The sequence below is a fragment of the Arvicanthis niloticus genome, chromosome 9, assembly GCF_011762505.2.
Source record: "Arvicanthis niloticus isolate mArvNil1 chromosome 9, mArvNil1.pat.X, whole genome shotgun sequence".
In the NCBI taxonomy this organism is placed as follows: Eukaryota; Metazoa; Chordata; class Mammalia; order Rodentia; family Muridae; genus Arvicanthis; species Arvicanthis niloticus.
This window is the reverse complement of record NC_047666.1, coordinates 58,624,901-58,642,573: the sequence shown is the minus strand read 5'-3', so window position 1 is coordinate 58,642,573 and position 17,673 is coordinate 58,624,901. Positions and strand designations below refer to the sequence as shown.

General features: G+C 40.9%; 1 protein-coding gene across 5 annotated transcripts in view; it reads right to left on the bottom strand.

Moving 5' to 3' along the window:
• Positions 1 to 17,673, bottom strand: part of Cecr2 (CECR2 histone acetyl-lysine reader) — a 102,285-nt gene that overhangs the window by 41,592 nt on the left and 43,020 nt on the right. For all 5 annotated transcript variants that reach the window (XM_076940467.1, XM_034511938.2, XM_076940466.1 and 2 more), the window contains exon 2: positions 9,947 to 10,041. Coding sequence is in view for 4 of the 5 variants with exons in the window: in XM_034511938.2 (XP_034367829.2) it covers positions 9,947 to 10,041 (95 nt within the window). In the remaining variant the exon portion in view is untranslated. The remainder of the gene's footprint in view (positions 1 to 9,946; positions 10,042 to 17,673) is intronic.

Sequence of the window (17,673 nt, the reverse complement as noted above, 5' to 3'; positions counted from 1 at the left end):
TGTGAATGCTGGAATGAATTTAGAACTTTCAGAAGAGCAGTGAGTCTTTTTAACCACTGAGCCATCTTTCCAGCTCCTTCATTTTCTTTCTTTAAAAAATTAGATTTATGCTGGGCCGTGGTGGCGCACGCCTTTAATCCCAGCACTTGGGAGGCAGAGGCAGGCGGATTTCTGAGTTTGAGACCAGCCTGGTCTACAGAGTGAGTTCCAGGACAGCCAGGGCTACACAGAGAAACCCTGTCTTGAAAAACAAAAAAAAAGAAAAAAAGAAAAAGAAAAGTCATTCGGGCTTGCCTACAGCCATCTCATGGGTGACATTTCCTCAGTTGTGGTTCCCTTCTTTTCAGGTAACTCTTGTTTGTGTCATTGTGTCAAGTTGACAAAAAACAAAACAAACAAAAAAACCTAAAACCCAACCAAAACAGCTAGCTTATTGGGTAAGCACCTGATAGCAAGTCTATGCTGGGTGTGGTACTGCACACCTTTAATCTCAGTACTTGGGAGGCTGAGGCAGGTAGGTATCCCTGAGTTCAAGGCCAGCCTGGTCTACAGATCAAAACACCTAGAGCTATGCAGAGACACCATCTTAACATGCCACAGCAACAAAACAAACAAAAATACACTGAATGATTGGGGTGGTGGTAGGGTTCATGTATATACTATAGTACATATGTGAAAATCAGAGAACACCTTGTGGGAGCTGGTTCTCCCTTTCTACCATGAGGGGCCTGGGAATCAAACTTCAGTTGTTAGGCATGGTGGCAAGTGCCTTTATCCTGAGCCATCCTGCTAGCCTGTTATTCTTTTTACATATCTCATATGTTGTCTGGCCTGGTCTTAGTGCTTGGTTTCAATGTTTCCTACTATCTGGAATACAGGGGTGTGTGTGTGTGTGTGTGTGTATGTGTGTGTACACACTTTTGTAACTGGGTAACTTAAACACTGTACACAAGTGTTTCACAAAAAATATGCCATGACCATTTAGAGAACTGGAGGAATTTTCATTAGAGTATATGCACAAAGCAAGAGTAAGTGGCTGGGTACAAAGAAATAAAACTGCCTATGTGAAAATTCTAAGAAGGTGGTTACTAGATTCACTTTCTACCCCACCCCCCCAATTCTCTCGTCCCTTTAGGTATCATATACTTTCAAGTTTTTCTAGAGCAAATATATTTCCCCAGTCTTCTGAGGTCCTGTTTTTTATCCTGAGCACTAAAAAAACGTAAGTGAGTAAATGGATGAATTAATCTAAAAAAAATTCCTAAGGTATTCAAAGTTCCCCAAACAATGAAGCTACTTTTATATTCCTGTAGGAATCATGAAAATGATTAATTAATCATGATTAATGATCATAAAAATGATCTGCTGGGATGGCGGATTCACCTGAGCATGCTACAGAAGACAATTCTAGGATATGGAATAGAAGCACGTAACCCCACTAGTGCATAGTCTCCACAAGCAGTGCCACTTTGCCAAACCTACAATGTGTCCAGAAGCTTCTATAAGTGCTTCTCAATCTAAGGGTTGATACTCCTTTGCAGGTCAAAGAAGCCTTTGGGGTGGGGGGTGGGGGGTGGGGGGGCGCTTGAGGGGGTGCTAGTTGCCTAAAGACCATCCTGAATATCAGATATTTATGATTCTTAACAGTAGCTAGATTACAGTTATAAAGTAGCAATGAAATAACTTATGGTGGGGGTCACCACAACATGAGGAACTGTATTAAAGGGTCACAGCATTAAGAAGATTGTGACTCACTGATCTACACAGTAGAAAAAAAGTGTTCATGCTTGACACTGTTCCTTTTTTGAGACTAAGTTTCACTTGTGGGCTGGCAGGCCTAGAACTCCCTATTTAGATCAGGCCTTGAACATTCACCTTCTTAAGCCTTCCAAGTTTTGGAGTTAAGTGGGCACTACCCCTACTTTTTACACCCTACCCCCACCAACTGCAGCACTAGGGTAAGCTCCCTCGCCGCTCAGTGGGGCAGTGCAAGGGCGCTGGCCCCAATCCTTGCCTAGGCAAAGTAGAAGCTGACCCTAGTGGCACTTGCTCAGGAGACCTGGCAGGCTGACCAACTCCACTATCCCATCTAGGGCTTTGATGTTGGCCCACTCCAACATCTACGCCATCTATGAACTGCTAAAGCTTGTGAAGGAGCTAGTCCTGCAGAAACACAGCTGTAGGATCTCTATAACACGGAACAATAACAGAATATCTAAAGGGAGTAGCAATGGGGATCCAGTATTGATAGTGTAGCAGAACCCAGAGGACTGGAACCTGGCTCATTGCAATGAAAATTCACAACTAAAGCTGTCTGAACAAAAAGGTATGCTGTGTAACAAACTACTGCACACAAAGGCTTCCACAACAAGATGTTTTCTTGTTTACTTTCTTTTTGTGGAGAGGCATAGCTGCAAGGGTGGAGGGCAGATAGAGAGAAATGGAGATAAATGGGATTGGGGTACTTGATGTGAAAATCACAAAGAATCAATTAAAAAGTTTAAAAAAAAAAAAAAAAAAGGTGGGCACCACCAAGCCTGGCTAAAAATTATTTTCTTTAAGATCATAAAAAGACTCAAGCCAGGGGATTGGAGAGATGGCTGAGCAGTTAAGTGCACTTGTTGCCATTGCAGAAGATATAAGTTAGATTCATCCATGGTGGCTCACAGCCATCTGTAACTCTAGTTCCAGACAATCTGACATCAAGCCAAAAAAAGTAACGGATTTTTTTTGTTCTGTCTCTACATAGCCCTAGCTATCCTGGAACTTGCTATGAAGCCCAGGCTTGGCAACAAATTAGCAGAGATCTATTGGCCTCTGTTTCCCCAGTATTGGGATTAAAGGGGTACATCACCGTACTCAACAGTTTTTTGTAATAGTCTCTACACTCACATCTTCTGGGTTACAAAGAATATAGTCAAGCCCCATCATAGCTGGCTTAAAATAATACTCTTTACTAGGATGATATTCCACCTGCCATACCCAGCATGTATAAAACTCAACAGGCAGGGTTATGTATACTTTTAAGTCCAGTGCTTGTGAAAAAGAAGACAGGCAGATCTATGTGAGTCAAAGTCCAGCCTGGTCTATGTAGTGAGTCTGAGGATAGTCTACAGAGACCTTGTTTCAAAGGACCAAAATCCACACAACAGTCAAGATACTTCTTTAGGCCTAGAGGATGGAGAGATGGTCAGCAGGTGAGAGCATTTCCAGAGGACATATGTTAGGTTCCCAGCACTCATATGCCAACTTATAACTGTCTTTTAACAAAAGTTCCAAGGAATCTAGTACTTTCTCTGAAGTGGAAATGTCTGATTTCTTTGGCAAATCAGTTATGTCAAATGAGTTTTCCTGGGGACACACAGGTGAAAGGGATGCATGGTGAAGGAGTATAAATATGACCACACAGACAGTGAGAGATGGAGCACTGAGTGCTGGTTTGGTTTGCTCTGTCTCACTCACTATTCTTTGCTAACGAAACCTATTGGCTCACCTTACACAGTGTTGTTGATCCCCATTAGTGGTACCAGAAACTCACCAAAGAACTGCTCATGAGGTTTCTGCAGCAGCTTGCCACTTCTGCAGTCTCTCCTCATGTGGACTGAACTACAGCTTCTAGTTTGTGCCTGATATCCACCTGGGGAGGACTGATCTATAGCTGCTGAGTCGTATATTGTATTTGCTATGGGACTGAACTGCTGCTAAAGATTGAGCTCGCCCCCAAAGAACTATTTAACAAGTCCACTTCCCCCATATCCTAATAACTTTTCTCTTCCACTACCTCTGCTGGGTGGTGGGCTAGAGGAGAAGTTGAACCCTTATTAAAAGTAGCTTGCAAAAAAAAAAAAAAAAAATCTGCCCACACCTCTCCTTGCTTCCACAGGAACCTTATGGGGTGAGAACCCCAACCATAAAAATTTTTATGCTATTTTATAACTGTAATTTTGCTACTAATATGAATTGTAATATCTGACATGAGATGCCTGTGAAAAGATCAAAGGAGTCATGATGGACAGGTTGAGAACTGCTGGCCTAGATTAGGGCTAGCCCATGCTACATGGTGAATTTCAGGTTGGTCTGAGCTACAGAAAAAGGCACTTTCTTTTTTTTTTTTTTCTCCTCTTCTTTTTGGGTGGGGGATTCATGATAAAAAAAAAAAAAAAAATGACTGAAAACATTATACCTAAGTGACAGAAGCCCAATTCTAAAGAATGTCTCATGATTCTACTATTAGGAAGACCCAGAAAATAGAAAATAGAACTCATCAGTTAAGAGCCCATATTGCTCTTTCCAAGTTCTTGAGTCCAATTCTCAGCACCCATATTAGCTAATAGCTGTAACTCCAGGTCTATGGGAATCTAACACCTCTGGGCTCTTCAAGCACCTGCACATATGTATATATGTGCATATTATATACAAGCATATATAATAACATGCTAATCAAGTAGAAGAGTGATGCTGAGAAATGAGGATGAGGAAAAACCAAGTGACTAATAGTGAACAAGGTGCATTTGGTTGTAGAAAAAGCACTCCAAGAATATGATAGCTCCCTCATTTTATATTATATTCCAAATCAATGAACCCCAGCACAAACAAACAAACAGAAAAATAACCAAAGCAAAGCAAACAATGCATACTGGGGAAATGGCTCAGTGGCTAGTGTTTGCCGTGCAAGCATGAGGACCTAGTTTTGGATCCCCAGTAGCTACATAAAAGCTGGGTGGGGTGTTACATCTCTGTAAGCTTAGCAATGGAAGGGGAGTGTGAAGGCAGTCGGATCCTGGGGCTGCTATTTTGGCAGTCTGAGTAAGCAAGTTCAAATTCAGAAAGACTCTGTCCCAGTAAGTTCTTGTTATGCTAGGCAGTGGTAGGGCACCCCTTTAATCCTAGCACTTGACAAGATTTCTTAGTTCGAGGCCAGCCTGGTCTACAAAGAAATTCCAGAACAGAGAAACCCTGTCTTGAACTCTCCCCACAAAAGTCTTACTGTTCATACATGAGGACCAGACTTTGTATTCTCAGCACTACCACCATGGCAGGCAGCTTATATATCCAACACGTGGGAGACAGAGAGAAGGGACCGACTGAGCAAACTGGCTAAAAGATTACATAAATCGGAGTTCTAGGTTCAAATGAGAGACCCTGCCTCAATATATAAAGTTAAGAACTATGGAGAAAGGCTCCTGAACTCAACTCTATAGTCTTTACATATGTGCACACACATGCATACACAGATGTATAAACAATATACACATATTGGGGGAAACATCCTGATGTCATCCTCTGGCCTATAGACATGACTGTACATACATGGCATATTTATTTTATACACACATAGTAAATGGGAATTGTCTAGACATTTTACTTTAAGGGCAGATGTTGGGGCTGGAAAGATAAATAAGTGGTTAAGGCACTATTTATTATATATACACAGGACCTAACTTTGGTTCCCAGGATCCGTATCCAATGGCTCATAACCACCTCTAAGTCCAGTTCTAGAGGATTTCATGCCTTCTTCTGGTCTCCAAGATGACCTACATGTAACACACACACCCCACAAACCACATACCACACACAAAATTAAAAAGCAGATTACCTATAAAATATAATATAAATATAGAAATAATAATTAGAGGACAGAACATTAAAACACACACACACACACACACACACACAAAGAGCCTAAGAAAAATGAGTAGGGTTGGAGTTACAGCTCAATGGCAAAGCACTTGCCTAACATATGAGAGGCCTTAGGTTTGAATCACAACTCTGAACAACAAAGATTACACTATTATAAACAAAGATGATCCTGAACTTCTGGGAGATGAGGGCTTTGTATATGCTGGGCAAGCACTCTTTCAACTAAGCCTCATGCCCAAGTCTCAAAACCAACTCTTAAAAAGTTAAAAAAAAAAAAAATCAAGAGCTAGAGAGATAGCTCAAGGGTTAAGAGCCCTGGCTGCTCTTTCAGGAACCAGGTCTCTCTCATTCCCAGCACCTTATGTCACCTCACAAATGTCTCCAGCTCGGTCCTAGAGGATCCAATGCTCTTCTTCCTGCCTCCATGCACTCCACACATGTGTGCACAGACTTACATGGAGCCCAAACACCACACACATTTAACAAGAATGAAGCTGGTATGGTTATCCTACTCAACTTGAGGAGATATCTGACCCCTGCATAATAAAATATACACTTCAACAATGAGTAAGAACAACTATTTCATCATATATATATATATATATATATATATATATATATATATATATATATACACACACACACACACACACATACACACATACATACACTAACCAGGGCAGTCACATAAAGAGAAACTTTGTCTTGGAGGCTGGTGGGGTGTGTGGGTGGGGTGTGTGAGGGTCTCAAATCCAGTCCACTCTGATGACCCAGCCTGTGCAAGATCATTCCCTTACATGGTACTTTGTGAATTCATCTTTGACCATCCTCTTCCTGGCTGGTACTTTCTGGATTCTCTTAAATACTATGTTAATCTCTTAATCTTCTCTACATATGTGTATCCAAGTTTTCATTTTATATTTACCCAACCTTATTTATGTGTCGTGGTCAGCTGCTAGGAGTGTCTAGGAGGAGCCACTATGGCTGCTTACTCCAATGACAATGCTGATTTCTAGAGAGCCAAAGGGCTAATAGGCTAATTGCTATCCTAACAGTCCTGCTAAATTCTACTACTTCAGAGTAGGTTCTATTACACTCAAGGACTTACAGGATTATATGGGCCACCCTCAGAGCCCAACAACCACCCACACAATCCCGTGAAAAACCATTTCTTCAGCAGAGCTATTTTTTTTTCATCTCTTGATCAAATCCAAGGCTCCAACATGCAAGATGAGTGCTCTATCACTGAACTACATCCTCAAGTTTTAAAACAACACTTTTAGTTAGTGATAAACAAATTCCTGAACATACCCGACATGCACACCATGAAGCAGAAGAATGGACTTGGACTCCTGGACCATTACAAATGTGACCTGAAGACTTTTGAACTAAAGCTTTATTCTCTCAGACACAGAGGATTTCTAAATAAAACAAACTGAAGATTCTCACTAAGTTCCACTGTGATCTTCAGAAAGTTCAGCTTCAATGAGTTAAGATGGCATAGAATACTACAAACATGGGGAAGGGGCAAGGACTGGATGACTTGGATGATGCACAGTTGATTTGATGTAATCTCCTCAGTTACAGAAACCAATTTCCAAGCATACGGTTCATGCCTATAATCCAGGACGCAGGAGGTTGAGTCAGAGGCCAGCCAGGTGTACTCTATCTCACTCTCTTCCTCTGGGATGGGAGGGTAGGGAGATAAAATACTAGATGGTAACTGAAGTTCTTTGCATGGCTACATTCTAAGCTGCAGTTATTAAGCTTGGGATGAAAAACCTTCTAATGCAGAGACCAATCCGGTCAGGGGTGAAGGCAGGCAATAAACAACAGTAATGTAGGATGGTGTGCATTTCACCAGTGAAAATGAGGTATTTTCTCATCATGTTATATATATTACAGGTACCTCAAGTATTTACATGTATACTCATCATCGGTTGAAGACAAAATACTAAGAAACTAGACCTGTTGCTAGAGTTTGCAATGTAAAGAAGTTAAGACAGACATCACTGTATCAAGACAGAGGTGGAGCATAGCTGTAAAGAGTCCTTGATTTAATTCTCAGTAACAGGCCAGCTGGAGTCCAGCCTGGGCTTTATGTGACTCTGCAAAAGGAACCAAAACAACTACATGTCTAGATTATGGTTTGATTTTAAACAGCCTGAGAGATAAGAATGGCTTGTATGGTCTTAAAAATAGCATTTAATGGTTTGTGGTGTTAGGTATTAGTTTATGGTAGTTAAAAAAAAAAAAAAAAAAGACTGTCCAGACGAGGCAACTTGATCTAGCTGATGTGCTCCACAAGAGGGAACACACCTAGACTGGGAACTGAACTTGGGTTTTAATCCAAGTGAGATCGTGATTTGTCTATTGGGGGTTTCCAGAGTCTCATTCTGTAGCTCAGACTGATCTTAAGCTCTCAGGAAACCTCGTCTTGGTCTACACAGTGCTTGGATAGATGTGAGCCATGATGTCCAGCTGTATTTTTATTCCTGTGTATATATTACAGTAACTGTCTACTTGCAATGATAAAAATAATAAATAATGTAATCACTGCAGACACCCTGCCCTCATCCTAGCATAAAACTGTATGCTCTAGGAGAGCCATGGAGTGTTTTGCTCAGTCTCCACTGATAAGAGCATTGTGTTCAGAGCTAATGAAAACTACCTCTTGTTTCCAAAGATGGTTACCTTCTCCACTCATGAGGCAGAAACAGAGGCAGGTAGGTGGATTTCAACCTGCCTCAAAAAACAAACAACAACAAAACCAACCAACCGAACGAACGAACGAACGAACGAACGAACAAGAGGGGAGATCAACCAAAGATAAAGCTTCCCTCTTAAACCTATGAGGTACTATGGAGACAAGTGTTTTTAGGGCTAGCAGTATCATTCCAGGGCAGAACATACTTAAGTACAACCAGGGCACAAGAGCTGATCCCTACCACTCTTCCTGAAAGAAATTTGCTAGCAATGCCTCAGACATAGCAATCCAAACTTCCACACATGAGCTACTGAGGACACTCAATGCATTCCACAAATTAACCCTCTACCTTACCAGTGACTATAAAATTTAACCCAAAAATCAGTATAGCTTGTTTGTGGATATCACTAAAATATATCTGCTATGTAGGCTGACACAAAAAGTCAGAAAACTATTCTCAAGATAACATTGCTATGTGATGTTGAATGTCTGTAATTCCAGCACTATTTAATTATTTGTTTGGTTGTTTTCAGGACAGTGCTTCTCACAGTGATCCACCCGCCTGCCTCACAAGTGCTGTGTTAAAGGCACATGCCACCAATGCCTGGCAATTCTAGCACTCGTCTTCCTTGAACTAGAGAGGTAGAGGCATGACTTTCAGGGCTAGCTCTGGCTACCTAACAAGTTCAAGGCCAGGCCAGTAACCTTTAGACTGACACCCTGAATAACAACACTGTTCACCTCTCTCAGCAGATATGAAGGTTTCCTTACACATTAACACCAGGCCTAACTTATCAGTCTAGCACACTGGATCAACTAGGACAAAATGATGTGATACACCATTTTTTTTTAATAAAAAATATTGCATTTTCAACTTATGTATTCATATGGGTGTCTGTGTGGATTTGTGTACAGGTCTACAGAGGTCATCCAAGTCCTGGGAGCTACAAGAGGGTAGGTGGGTATCATTCAAACTGCACACTCACGTAAGTATGTGCTCTTAAGCCCTGAGCCACCTCTCCAGTCATTTTTACCTACTTGAAAAAATATAAACGGAACGCCTACATTGTTTCAAAGGGCCAGTAGATAGAGCACAGCAGGGTAATTGATTTTGGTTGAGTTTGTCCTATATTATTTCAACTTGCATCAAATCAAAAGAAAGCTGGATGACCCATATCTACAGACCTACTGCCTGGGAAGCTGAAGCAGAAAGATCTCACAAGCTCAGGAGTTCTATGCCAGCCTTGGCAACATAGACTCAGACTCAAAGCAAAGTGAATAAAGAGCTCTTATGGGGGCGCTCTGTACACAGATAACATCTACTCCCAAACTGTACACATCAACAGCACTCGAAAGCTGTCTGCTTTTATGCTACAGCATAAAAGAACCAGACTCCAAGTTAATTCTGTTACTGTAATAGTTGTGGGAACAGAAAACATGCAAATCACAGGAATATAGCAAAACCCCATTTTAATTTGTTAGGCAATTTTTTTATTATGCACTAGCAATGCTGGGTTTTGCTTGTCATTGGAGAGTAGAGCCACTACAACAGCAGGTTAATGGGTTCCCTGTGCAAGAAATAAGACCAGGACTACTCACGTGATGTCTCTTCGCTGATAGCAGCCTTGAAGCAGGCAGGCAATCAGATCACTGATAAATTCCACGTCATCTCTGTGAAGAGCTGCCTCTAACTCCTGAGAAAGGAAGGAGAAAGAAATAGATCAGATTTGTCTAAATGCACTGTCTGCCTCCTTAGCATCTTCAGATTGCAAACAACAGAATGATTAGTGAAAATAAAGGATAGCCATAAACAATGCTGCCCTTCTTCTCATGTATACTGTCAGAGGGCAATGAGAGTTTAGCATTCTAGTTTATTTCCATTCATAGTTTATTTCCTTTCTAGTCCCCATTCCCTTTTATCTACATTCTTCACCCCAAAAGAAATACTTAATAATTCTTTTTATGAACTGATAATTATATAATCAAAGAACTTGATAACAAATATGCCAGTATGCCCATCCCCCACATATGCTTGTGACCAAGCAGAAGGTTAATGTTGAGATGTCTTTTTCAGTTGCTTCTCCACCTTATTTTATGAGAGAAGGTCTCTCACTGAAACTGGACATTGCCAGACTGAACCTGGATCCCTGAATCCCCAGCTCAAGGGTTACAAGCATCTCCACAACTGACTTTTTTACATCTGTCCTGGAGATTCAAACTCAAGTCTTCATACTTGCATAGCAAAGCACTTTACAGTAAGTCACCCTTGCTTCATATTTTAACAACAATGAGGACTATAGAAGCAGCATACTACTGATTATAAATTAGTCTTTGTTTACTGAACAGTACTATTAGATAGAAAGCTTTAAAAAAAAAAAACACTGTTTTGAATGAAATAGCACTGGGAGAATGCAGTATGGCTCTACCTGCATGACTGATGAAAGCAGATTGCTAAGAATAAGATTATTCTTACATCATCTGGGAAAATATGAGGTAATGACTGTTAATAGTTTTATCCTAAGAACATCTACTTGCCTTGAAAGTTCAGGTGGAAGCTGCAAAAAACAGCTGTCCTCCAAACAGAATTTAGAGATGGGCCAATGGGCAAAAAGTAGTAGTGAGAAACAGCAGTAATCTTTTTTTCTCTTCTCAACCCTCCAATACAAGAATGTTCTCTAAAGTGATATATTAAACTTTTGGGTATCTTATCTCAGAAGCATGACATATGATTTTTTTATCTCAATAACAATTATATAGGGGTGTGTGTGTGTTACAGAAAGTTTCTAGTCTGTTTCTAGTATAGAGAAATGAACTTTTTATGCAATCTAATGAACTGTTCATTATTTTAAAGCCCTAAATTGAAAGTTCTTTGCAGCCAGCAGCAGCAGAACAGTTTAAACCTAGTCCTGGGCCAAGATTTCAAAAAAAATGGCCCTAACAGTAGCTACGTCCTAGAGGCAAAGAAGTTCCAGGCCATTCACTTGAGAGAAAGTCAGAACCCAGGGATGTTTAAGCTAGAAGGTAAATTACAGGTACACTTCAACTCTCTCACCAGATAGCTGGGTCTGCAATTTCAATGCTTGAGCAGAATAAAACATTCAAGGCCAATCTGGGTTCCAACAGCAATTTGTATTTCCAAAACCAGTCTCAATGAATGACTTTTCCAAGTCAGTAAATCAGTGACAGAGTCAGGGGATGGGGGTGGGTGGAACAGACCCAGTTACCCAGCACAGTATTCTTGGGCAAACAAAACTATCTCTCCCTTATTAACATTCTGTATTTTAGAAAGACTCAATGTGACGGCAAGATAGTTCAGAGGGTAAAGGCACTTGCTGCCCAAGCCTGGTGACTTGAATTCTATCTCTGAAAGACAAGAGAAGGCATCCTTTCCTCTTCACATGCACACCCACACATAATCATAATAAGCACTCTTGCTCAGCATCCTGACACCAGAATCAAGTACCAGTAGTGTGTTGCCAGCAAAGCCATAGGGAGCCATCAGCTCACACCAACCACAAGCAGGACCAAAACATCTGCAAAGAGGAGACAAATCTTTGAAGGGCTATGAAAGACCAAGCTCCAGGCAGTTCAGTGGGTGTTGGTTTCCCAGCATACCTAATTTCACCACAAGAACCACATAGCAACAAGGGACACTTCTAGAGGCTGTGTGTCCCACTAAGCACTCCTGCCTCTGACCCAGATGAATGTTGAGTGTCTGACATCATGGTTGACCTGGCTAAGTAAAAATAAGGCTATGAACAGCCAGCCTCTGTAGCTCTAAAAGAACATTGCTCTTGAGGAGCATTTGCTGTGGAGACGGGATCCTTCTAGTCCTTCCCCACCTGTGAATTCAGGACACCATGGTTGTTTGCTATGCACTAGACAACTTGTGCTACCTCTACTCAAGCAATGCTGTTTGCTTTTTCCTGTGGTGTATTGTGTAAACAATGCATTCAAAAAAGATACCTGACTATCTGCCTCTCTGTAACTGTAATTAAGTCACGTTCAAGACACTTGTCTTTATAACTTTACAAGCCTTCCCAGATGACTTCCACTTTGTGGTTGTACCACCAAAATGCCATAGCTACATTAACATACTGTAACACACACTTCTATGTGATTTACTATGTCCCCTTGACCACCACAATGACTCAAACATAACTAACTCAAGCCTTGCTCTTTAGTGCTGGAGATGGAACCCAAGACATGTGTTCACCACTGAGCTATATATATACCCACAGCTCTATTTGTACACTTCTACAAGGCCTTTCTCAGGGAATGCTAGGTCAAGAGTTATTAAAGCCAGGTTCAGTGATCCACACCTTCAATCCCAGCACCCAGGAGGCAGAGACAGGCAAGCCAGAGCTACACACTGAAAACCTATCTCCCCAATCTATTATAGGCAAAATATTTTAAATAGTTGTTTTATTCCTCTCCTGTAGGTAATAGAGTCCCCAGCAGTTTGTACTAATAAATGAACCAGTGAAACATGTCTATAGTGAAACATGTCTTTTTCTCATTCTGTACTGGAATAGACAGTAAGAATGTCATAGGAGAAAACAGCAACACAGAGAAGCCATTTTAATCCTGCTAAACAAAAGAACCAGCTTGGTTAACCTTGTCCCCGTTAGTTTAATCATACAGAATCTCAGACACAGAAAAGAAAAAGTTCTGGAGACGTGCTTCACAGTGTGATTGCATTTAACACTACTAAAATGTACACTCAAATGGCTAGCAGCAAGGTACTACTGAACTGCACTTAAAAATGGTTAATGGGGAAATCATTTTAATAGTTCAATTTTAAAATGTTGCCACAATTTTAAATGTTTTTTTCTATTAGGAAAATATTGTTAAGATGGAGCAGTATGGTCTCTGACACATATTGTAAATACTACAGGTCAGCCTTCTTATAATGACAGTCTGAGCAAACACTAAAGAGATAAAACTATCATCTTCGAAATTTACAAGTTTCTGAACAGAAATTAAAATTCTCTTTAACTCAAAGCCCACCATGTTCATGCTCTAATAAAGCTGCCTACAAAGAACTACTTGGAAATCCAGGTTATTCAAAGCTTTATTATTTAAGGTTTCAACCTAGAGCTTAAGTCTTAAGACTAAGGCCGAAAGGGAGCCTCCTAAAAACCTTCACCCCAACCTTTTTTTTTCCCTTTTCTCACTTTCTCTCCTACTCTTTTGTATCTTCCTTTCACAGTGTGCAATGAACTGTGAGCACCGAAATGTGACCTTTGCCAAGATGCTCAGAGGCAGAAGAGGAAGGGAAAGGCAACAGCAGAAAAGGCAGCAGATCGGCAGAGAGAAGGGAACCTTGTTCCCATCCGCTCTGCAGCTTCAGAGAGTAGGTGAAGAGAGTAACAGGATTTGCCCCTCTTGCAGCTGTCGTCACAGCTCATTAGTGAAAAGTCTGATCAATGTCCCCCCACTTTCTCTGCCCTGGAGAACAAATCTTTCCACCATGCAGTCAGTGGCTACTGGGGAAGAACTCAGGCTGAGCAAGGGATAGCCCACACCACTGGGCAATGGAAAGGAACACAAAGAGGTGCTTTTAGCACACTTACAAAAAAGTATTCTTAACTGCTTATTTCTAGAGTCCTGCCTGCTTAACAAACAAAAACGTGTGACTATATAGACACTCTAAAGATAGAGTATTCCTAAATCCCTTCTCTTAAACAATACTGATATTTCTTTTGCCTGCTGAGATGTTAGTGATCCTTCTACAAATTTTCTTTAATTTTACTAGAAAAGGTAACAAAAATTTTGTCCTACTTCTAAATAAAGATCATAGATTTGCATAATTGTCAATCACAATAATGCTTTGAGTTCATTAGAGACAGGAAAAAAAAGTAACAAAAACACCTAAAAGAATAGATTCTGCTTGTTGCAGTAAGGTTTTTAGAACTAAAAGCCTCCTAATGTGCATAGAATCAAGGACGACAATGTACGATCTGGGTCAGATCTGCTCCTGTGTGGGAACAGATCCACTTCTGCACAAAGGGGATGCTCAGCAGGCCCCACGAAGGGCTCTCCCAGCTGCTGTCCAAGAGAGAATGTCTGGAGTGTAAGCTCAGAATGCTGGAAGAAAAAAAGCACACTGGTCTCCAGAAGGCACCCCTGACTTTGACAGCTGATGCTTTTTCACTTGGTATAAATTAATTTAATCCCAAAGGCATGTGCCATGCCAATTTAGACTGCAAAGTATAAATCAGATAGAGTGCCTATAATGCTTGGGGACCTGAAACTACTTATAAACACTTTTAGTTGGCCCAGCAGCTTATCCCACGTACTACTTCCAAAGGCTGAAGGTATGTTTTGCTGCTCTGCTATAATATTTTTTCTTTCAACTTCCCATGAAACAGAATGGATCTAAAATAGCTTCTCCCCTCAAGCTTGAATGCAACTCTAAAACATCAATTTCACTGGAAAACATTAATTATACCAACAAACAAAAGTAAACCTAGAGTGCAACTTTCTATAAATATGTGATATTTCGGAGTTGGGGGGGTGGGTGGGGGGGGGGAGTTGAGCAGGAAGGAGCAGGAGATTCCTGCAGCTCCATGGATCTTCCAGAATACTGAAAGGCAAAAAAGCTTTCCACTTGTCGTGTTCTGGGAGGCTAGTGCACTGGGCAAGCATGGCCATGCAGAAAAGAAATCTAGAAAAACAGGTTCCTGGCTAACCATACCCAACTTTTGCTACCAGGCACTAGGATGGGCTGTCTAGATTTCATGACTGAAGTCAGTTTTCCAATCAGGGTATGTGGGGCAGCTGGGTCCTATCATCCATGGGCAGGATACAGGAAACCACAGGCACAGCTTCCTGAACAGTCTTTCTTTGTCTTTGCTTGTTTGTTTTTGCTGTTGGTCCTTGCAGCAGGGGAATGTATTCTTAATTAGGTATTTGCATAAAATTAGTTAAAGCAGAAGACTGTCAGAGAACTACTTCTGGAAGCTACTTCAAATGACAGTTCAGGCATCAGAAACTATTGGCCTTCTCTATCCTCAACCAGGACTCACCACACCCCCTTTTTGGCAGGGTTGGGGGGATAAGTAGGGGTGAGAATAGGAGGCATTTAGATAAGAGTGGCTTGGACATGGAATATCGATAAAACTTGAAGCTAGAGAGATGGCTCAGAAGTTAACAGCATAAACTGCTCTTACAGAAGATGTGAGTGGGTTCCACCACCAATGCTGAGAAGCTTACAGGCAGTTCCAAGGAATCCGATGCCTCCCTCTGGCTTCAGTGGACACCTGTCCTCTTGTGTACATACCCCAATACACAAAAATATACATAGACATTATTAAAAAGACAATTTTTCTTTTAAAAAGACATTGGCTTTTGAAGGAAAGATTAATCGATCCCAAAAGGTTAGTGTAGATGTAATTGTCAGGACCTGTTGTTAGGGAGACTCCATTTCTGAGAAGGAGGGGTAGGATGATATGCTGAAAGGATGAAAATTGACTTGAAAGAAAGGGAAACACCTCAGAAGTAGAGTCTACAACTGTTTACAATTAAGTGTAGGTAGAAAAAAAAACGAATTAAGTTTTACAATACATAAAGGTGGTTCAGTGGGTCAGAGTGTTTGCTACATACTCCTGACCCCTGCAGCCATGAAGTAAAGCTGGGTGCCGTTTGGCCATATAACGTAATCCCAGTGGGATTTGGGGGGGAGGGGGGCACAAAGATTGTTGGTGTTTGATGGCTTCCTAATTAGCTGAGACACAGACTCATTAAGATCTGCCTTAGAGGAAAAGTTGGTGAGTTATGCCCTCTTCTGGCCTTCTGTGTGCAAACCCCTATGTACACAAACACTGTCAAGCTTAAAAGAGAGAGACAGAGCTTCTTACTACCACCTATGTAGCAAGGGATCTGTCCAGAAAGGGAGACATGCAATAAATATTTTCAATTCCAAGTGATGGATACCCACAAACAGAGCACTACCACAGACAGTCAGAATGCTGACATGGAGATGAACACAGGCTCATGAAAACTCTCATCAGCAAGTGGACATCAACAAGACACTCCAAGAAAATAGAATAAAATGTTAAAAGTTTTCTTTTTAATTAGTAACAGACTATGTTTAAACCATTAACCAAAATAAGGTACCTCCTCTTTTTAAGTTGGGTTACCTTAGAATCTTGTTAGAGAGATAGAATACTAAAGTTAATTAACCCCTATAGTATGAATTCTCTTTGAAAAAAGATTATCAGAATCCAAAGGGGATAAACTTCATGCTATCAATAGTACAAAATCGCAAGATAAAGAACCTGCTAGTGTTTACCCTACCTTGCCCTTGGGGAGAAACACTTTGGTGTGGGGGACAAATATTTCATCAGCTCTGGGACAAACCATTCCCTCCAGGGTGGGTTAGCTGGTGGATCTTGATGTTAAAAACATGGTGTGTGTTGTATGGCAGCTGTGGCCATGAAAGCCATGAAAGGTGACTTATGTAATTTTAAATATATAAAATGTCATTCTAACACTCAAGGCCTATGGACATTGCAAAATTTTCAACCTACAGACTGGGGGCTAAGTTTAGTAATCTGAAAACAAACATAACTAGCCTTGTCTTGTGGAGCGAAATATGGAGGCGATCACAGAGGCATAAAGGGCAAACAAAAAGGTATAATTTGGTATAAAAAATATAAATGGATAAAGAAGAAAGGAGAAAGGACAAGAGTTTCCACAACTGAAGTCCAGGCTCCAAAGTCAGTATTAACACTAAGTTCTAAGTATAATGAGAAGCCTATGGCCCTAGGAAAACAATGAGACCCAGAGGCTGAAGCCTCAGTCATATCTCTATTTGGAAGGAGGCCTTATGGCACTGAGGGGGGGGGGGCGCTCAAGGGGCCGATGTAAAAGAGCATAATTTCCAAGGAAGAAATCCATTTGGAGAAGAGGCATCATTAAGGGAGCTTTCCTGGCAGAAAAAAACTTTTATTTTGTCAATCACAGTTTATTTGCTGCAGAGACCTTTTGAAAAATTATGCTAGATTTTGCTATTTTGTGTGTGCTTAAGATATATGTTCATGTAAGGGATGTGTGTGGAGGCAACAGGACAACTTCGAAGGATCCAATTATCTCCCTCCACCATACAGGTCCCAAGGATTGGACTTTTGAGTTATCAACCTTGGCTGCAACCACCTTTATTTAATAACTGAGACATCTTGCTGGCCCATAAGAAACTCCTAAATGCTACATAGTAGCAATTGGGAGTCGTTAAGACTGCTACATAGTAACAAATGGGATTTGTGAAGACTATCCACATACTTTTAAGTTATACATCTATTCATTTATTTAATAGGTATGTG